Raw genomic sequence first — 6,233 nt, forward strand, 5'->3', positions numbered from 1 at the left:
CTGAGCTCCTCACTGGTTGAAGCATAGCTAATCTGTGGAGAGCAGCAATGCAATGAAAAAAGATTGATAAGGTTCTCACACACACACAAGTAAAAATCCATACAATTTTATATCAATGATCGAACATTTTTTAAACATGTCCTGTAAAGTTGAACTAAAAAAAGAAAAGAGCAAATATGTCTGAGGGAAAAATTTAAAGAATAACATCTAAGTGTGTGTGCATCCTTAAAAGATCATTTGTTTAACCACCGTCTGAGTTTTCACTTGTAAAAAAAAAAAAACGTACTCATTAATCTCGGTCATCCTATAAAACAGTGTTTCCCAACCCTGGACACTGCCCTGCATGTTTTAGGTATTTCCTTGCTTCAGTCCAGCTGATTTCAATCGATGACTGATTAACAGGCGTTTGCTGAACTGCAATCAGCTGAAACAGGCACATTAAAGCAGGGAAACCTCTAAACCATGTAGGACAGTGTGCCTTGAGGACCAGGGTTGGGAAACACTGCTATAAAAGGTTAATTTTTACCTTATAAAAATTTTTATTCTTTGGCTACAAACATTGTTTGAGAAGAAGTTACTAAAAAATATACAGCTTTGTATTTACCATCCAACACTGAGACAATCAAGCTTAAAGGATAAGTTCACAAAAGTATATTTGGGATAAAAAACAAACTCATCACCAAATGAATGCCATACCCACATGTGGTGCGGGCCTGGTTTTCTAACAGACACTGAAATTGTGAACAGCTTTATTTACCAATCTCTTCTACCCCAAAATCTTTAGATGACTGTAAGAGAGCTGAAGATGAAAAAGGGTATTNTTCTNCAGTTCTACAAATCAACAAAGATAATTCACAAGCTCAAACTTATAATTTTGAAACAAACAAGCAAGAGTTCAGAGATAAACTGAACAGAAAGAATTGCAGGGTTGCCTAGGGAGCCATTTGAACATGACATAAATATTGTCACATAATTTTCTAAATCTTTCTACTTTTCAGAACTTTTGCAAGGCATTGCAAATAATATTCGTAGGTTAAAATCTGGGATGCTGATAGACTCCAACCAAAGATAACGAAGATAAGAAAAAGATAGGTTCATCAAAGTTCAGGGGTGTGCACAACTTTGCAACTAGAATGTTGCAGCTTTTTAAATTATGTTTTTCCTTCTGATAGACTTGTTGGTTTTTTAGTCTTACTTTACATAAATCCTAAATGAAATTCTAAGGACAGAAGAACTTATCTGAATAATTTTCATGGTCTAATTTTATTGCGTTGCAAGCGAGAGACAAACCTGTGTGACTGATGGTAGAGCAAGTACCCTTGCAACTGCTATGGATAGCTCAGAGTATCTCTCTCCAATAACCACCTTCGTCTCAGGTTCGGGCAAGGAGGAATTGATGGATGCAGGTATGAGACACCTCTGAGGATCTGATTGGTCCTTCAGCAGCTGCAGAGTTGCTCTGATGGCGAGGCTGACATCTCCACAAGTATCATAAATGTCATATCCAAGGGTGAGGTTGGGCAGCAGTCTCGGCGTTCGTTGGTTTATCTCTTGGATAGAGTAGATCATCACTTGGGTACGTAGGAATGTTTGGATGCTAAACCTGCAAAAGAAGGCATGAAATAAACAGTACATTTTCTAGCTATGTAAATTGAGTTTTTGTCGAGGGCATACTTACTCTTCACAAGATATTGGACCAGGAGCTTTTGTTCTGTTGGTTTTTTCGTGAACGGGAAAAAGACCTCCAATAATAACGTCCCCATAAAGATACGCATGCAGATCTGTATTTTTAGTGCTAGAGTGAAACACACACATAAAAGTTACAAGTAGCTTCAACAGAAACATGGTGCTCACACAGTTTGATCAGATGTGTGTGCTGTGGTTTCTGTCCCCTTCCTTGTCAGCTGGTTCCTGGAAAATGTTTATCTAATAAAGATCCAAAACAGCCTATGCTGTTGTCGATCATTTGCATTCTCAGACTCTTTTCTGTTGATATTGTTAGTACAGGATACTGACATTAAAGTAGAAAGGTAATTCAAATCATCCTTCTACGGATTTATCACCCTCACTGCGTGTCATCATCACAGTGGTTCTGCACATAAACCAGTCTGAAAAATAAATGTACCCCTGCTGCAGTTTACACTAATTTCCATGAGAGGGCATGCTTCATACAAATTCACTTTTTTGATCACTGTTCAAAATTGATTTTAACCTTAATTTAGGGCTAAAAACATCTTAATATTTAATCACTTTAAATATGAAAGCGCATTGAGTGTGTTGGGAGTCTTTTTGCAACATTACAGCACATTAGTATGATTTGATTTATACCATTTCATTTTAGTTTCAGTTCACTGGTTTTCTGAAAGGTGAACCTCCATCTGTCTCAAGGCCATTGAATCCTAAGACAACTTTTGTCCACTACTGGCGTGCATTTACCTCCCTGGCCTGCCACCCCGTGCTTCAGTTTAGGTGGGTGGACAAGTCTTAGATTTCAATCTCACGGAGAGTTCTGTGAGATGTTGAAAGCTTGAGATATTGTTTCGAAACCTAATCCTGCATTAAACTTCTCCACAACTTCACAACTGGCCCATCTGGTATGCTTCACGTCCCTTTTTTCTCTCTTTCTCTTATAGTCTGTTAACCATTGAGGTATTACATGAAGACCCTGGAAGTTTGCAGTGGATTTATTATGAAATTTACATTCACACAGAGGTAGCTTTTTATGTTAAATGGTTGCATTTGGCGTAACTCTGGGGTATAAGAGTTTTTGCATAAATAATATGCAAAAAACTGTTGGGTTTTTGCATATTATATATGCAAAAACCCAACAGGTTTTTGTCAGACACTATCATTTATGCAAAAACATTTTTATAAAATCATCCCCAATATCAACTTCAGAAAGTGAAAAAATTTAAGAAGCTTTAAACTCAGAACGTCTTTAGTCTATGATAAATTGGATTTACCCTCATTTAACGACTTAAAGGGTCTGGATTGGATCCCCGACTCTCCACGCCTTATGGGTAGTGGTCGTGCAGGATATAAATAGGAGTTCACCCTGCTGTAAGCCAGTTGGACGAAGTCGAGATGGTTTCATTAGTGTGGAAGGTGGTGGTCTTTGGTATCCTGGCGGCCGGATCTCAGGGCTCTCTCCCACAGCCCCGGTTGCACCGTCAGGTGTCTACAGGGCGCTATGACCTATCAGCGGACTTAGCGTCTGTAGAGGCGCAGAGTGAGAAAGGCTTTCAGGAGGTCCGGCGGGGTGGCGAGAGAAGCGTCCAGCTGCAGCGGGGAGCGCGGAAAAATGCCGACATCTACCTGGGGCACGAGGGACTGAGAGATGACGCAGGTTGGGCGTTTTTTTTTTTTCTTTCTTTTTTTTTTTTTTTTTTCCCGTGATCATTTTAACTGCTAGCTAGACCATGCGGTTGTAGGGTTTATTTGACATCCCATTGCAGTAGAAATTGTTACTGGTTTATTAGCACTTAAAATAATAATACAACTCAAACTTGGATGCGGAAGAGAGCACTATTTAGCTCTCTTCCGACACACACACTTTTCTTAATTTGCTAAATTGATCGCAATAAGTCTTGGTTTCATGGGTCCAAGCCATCTCAGCGTAAAGCTGCACCATCTGGCTCCTTGCAGCCTGCTGGAGATTATCCAGCAACAATCAGTAGCAAGCACTGAACATCTCAACATAAGAACTATGTACAGAAAAATGTGTGAAATTTTTGAAATGTGTGAAATATATATATATATATATATATATATATATATATATATATATATATATAATTTTATTTTCTGTTTGTTCATTGTTTTGTGCTAAACATATTTTCAATATAATTTCTGGAAGAAAATTAACCAACCAGTAAAATCAAATATAATATTAGAACGTTTGTCTTTTCTGTTATTGGGCTTATGCAATAAAACAAAAAAGAAAAATACATAAAAAAAGAAAAATACATGAATACATATGGATGCCAGTGATGGCAAATGCAGTGCATGTGTGCTGTCATGTTATAAAATAAGAAAATCAATCAAATAACGCATGAAACACATATATAGACATGATACACAAATGTCAAAATACAAGTAGCTAATAAAACACCTAATTCACTTTTCCTTGTAAGGATATTTTTTTCTCTCTGCTTACAAAAAAGAGAACATATAACGAATCTAATAAAATTGTTCTTTTTTCTTTACAGCAACAAGAACTAACTGCAAAAATCGCCCAATTGACCTGGTTTTCATCATGGACAGTTCACGCAGTGTGCGCCCTGTTGAATTTAAAAAGGCCAAGGAGTTCCTGCAGGACATGGTGGACAGCCTGGTCATCGGCAGAGATGCCACTCGTGTCGGCCTCGTTAATTATGCGAGCACAGTCAAGATTGAGTTCCTCCTCAACACTTTTTTTGACAAATCATCTGTGAAGCAGGCACTCGGCCAAGTTGAGCCCTTAGCTTCAGGCACCATGACGGGAATGGCCATCAGGACCGCCATGGAAAAAGCCTTCACCAAGGAGGCCGGGGCCCGATCCGCTTCCATGAACATTGCTAAGGTGGCTATTATAGTGACCGATGGCAGACCTCAGGACAAGGTGGAGGAGGTGTCAGCCACAGCCAGAGCATCTGGGATTGAAATCTATGCAGTGGGAGTTGACAGAGCTGATATGGCTTCCCTGAAACTTATGGCCAGCCAGCCACACGATGACCATGTCTTCTATGTGGAGACCTATGGTGTGATCGAGAAGCTTACGTCTAAGTTTAGGGAAACTTTGTGTGGTAAGGATGATGATAATGGGAGTGCAGATATTGATGATAACGGACTAGGCCTAAATGACAGGAAAGACGATAATAAGCGTGTCAGTGAAGGGAACAACGGTATGTCAGATCGGTCCTATTCTATTCACCTGTGAGCATATGGGCAGCACCATAGAGAGGATCTTCATTCTAAGGCTAGTGGTCCTCTTCTTTAATTTTAAGTGCAGCACAAAGACAACCACTAATTTATCACTATTTGGACATGCTACTGAAAAGACGTCCAGCAACTGAAAACACTGAGTGGTATTAATGCAGTAAGCATTAAGCATAAATAATAAGTTCCACACTAACCAACTTAAAGAAGAGACAATTCAGATTCTGACCACATTCTTTAAAATGTAGGAAACTTCATATGATGCTGTCTATTCTGTTCACAGAAATGTGCTGCTGCTGCTGTAATAAGTGCTGCAAGCCATTAAAAAGTTGTCTAAAGCAGGAACTCACTAAAGGCAACTGCTTTGCAATTAGAGCTTTAAAAAAAAGCATCAGAAAAGTCTTTTATTGGCATTATTTTTTAAGTAGGAAATTTCTTTTGTTCTCTTATATTTAGAACTTGACTAAACACAGCCACTTTCCTAAAGAAGTTTTAAACCATACCTTGTGGTTTAAAACATTTCATTTGATTCTTTTTACAATATTTTAAAGAAAAAAATGCTTTACACACATTTCTCAGCTAAGCAACCATACTCTATCAAAGCTAATGTACTTAGCTTGGACCTGTGCTGAAGACTAAATACTAAATACATTTCTTACGATGACATTCACTAGCTCAAACATCGCAAATAACTGGTCCCTTGGAAAAAGCTTCCTGTTAAACATACAGTTGAACCTAAAGAGTATTTGGGGGTTTTGGTGTGAACAACTTGTGTTTTACAGCAATGGTAAAATCCTCACTGAAGACAAGTTTTGTGATTGGGTTCACTTTTTATTTGACTGCATGGTTCACATATGGATGGGCTGTAGTTGGAATTTATAGAAACTGAACTACTTAAATACGTCTTACAAATACATAAAATTCAAATCACATAAGATAAATGTGACATCTCTTCAGCTGAATAACAAAGATCATACAACCTTACCTGCATGTGGCAGATTATCTCAATACTCACAGACTAACCAAATAATACAAGGAAAACTGATTTTACTGTGATTTTAGTAAGCATAAGCCAATCAGACAGTGAAGTGTTTCCTTTTAGGTTTGGATCCGTGTGATCAAGGACACAACTGTCAGCATATTTGTGTCAACAGTGGTGACTCGTACATCTGCAAGTGTCACCCTGGCTACATCCTGAATCCAGACAAGAAAACATGCTCACGTAAGAATAAAAATAAATCTTATTTCTCAGTATTCAGCATACCTTAAGATTAAATATTGTACAGACATGTCTTTTGTTAGTTAGCTATAAGATT

At 38.2% G+C, this 6,233-nt stretch overlaps 1 protein-coding gene across 4 annotated transcripts; it reads left to right on the top strand.

The window, feature by feature from the left end:
• Positions 1–2,959: 2,959 nt before the first annotated feature.
• LOC106943898 (matrilin-3-like) lies at positions 2,960–6,227 on the top strand. 4 transcript variants are annotated; one of them, XM_015027194.1, is made up of 3 exons: positions 2,960–3,346; positions 4,209–4,784; positions 6,072–6,207. In XM_015027194.1, exons 1-3 carry the CDS (start codon positions 3,085–3,087, stop codon positions 6,113–6,115), a joined length of 882 nt encoding a protein of 293 aa, XP_014882680.1. In that variant the 5' UTR covers positions 2,960–3,084; the 3' UTR covers positions 6,116–6,207. The 4 variants fall into 4 exon arrangements, with proteins under 4 accessions (XP_014882680.1, XP_014882678.1, XP_014882679.1 ...); XM_015027192.1 differs by having other exon boundaries at positions 2,961–3,346; positions 6,020–6,227; XM_015027193.1 differs by having other exon boundaries at positions 2,962–3,346; positions 4,209–4,883; positions 6,072–6,206.
• Positions 6,228–6,233: the final 6 nt, after the last annotated feature.

This window comes from Poecilia latipinna, unplaced genomic scaffold (assembly GCF_001443285.1).
Source record: "Poecilia latipinna isolate Pla-1442-1.1 unplaced genomic scaffold, P_latipinna-1.0 Scaffold6371, whole genome shotgun sequence".
Taxonomy (NCBI): domain Eukaryota; kingdom Metazoa; phylum Chordata; class Actinopteri; order Cyprinodontiformes; family Poeciliidae; genus Poecilia; species Poecilia latipinna.

Coding starts and splice junctions, on each gene's coding strand:
- LOC106943898 (XM_015027191.1), top strand. CDS start 3,085: ATGGTTTCATTAGTGTGGAAGGTGGTGGTCTTTGGTATCCTGGCGGCC. Junction 3,347..4,208: donor GGGACTGAGAGATGACGCAG/GTTGGGCGTTTT, acceptor TTTTCTTTACAG/CAACAAGAACTAACTGCAAA. Junction 4,884..6,019: donor TGTCAGTGAAGGGAACAACG/GTATGTCAGATC, acceptor GTTTCCTTTTAG/GTTTGGATCCGTGTGATCAA.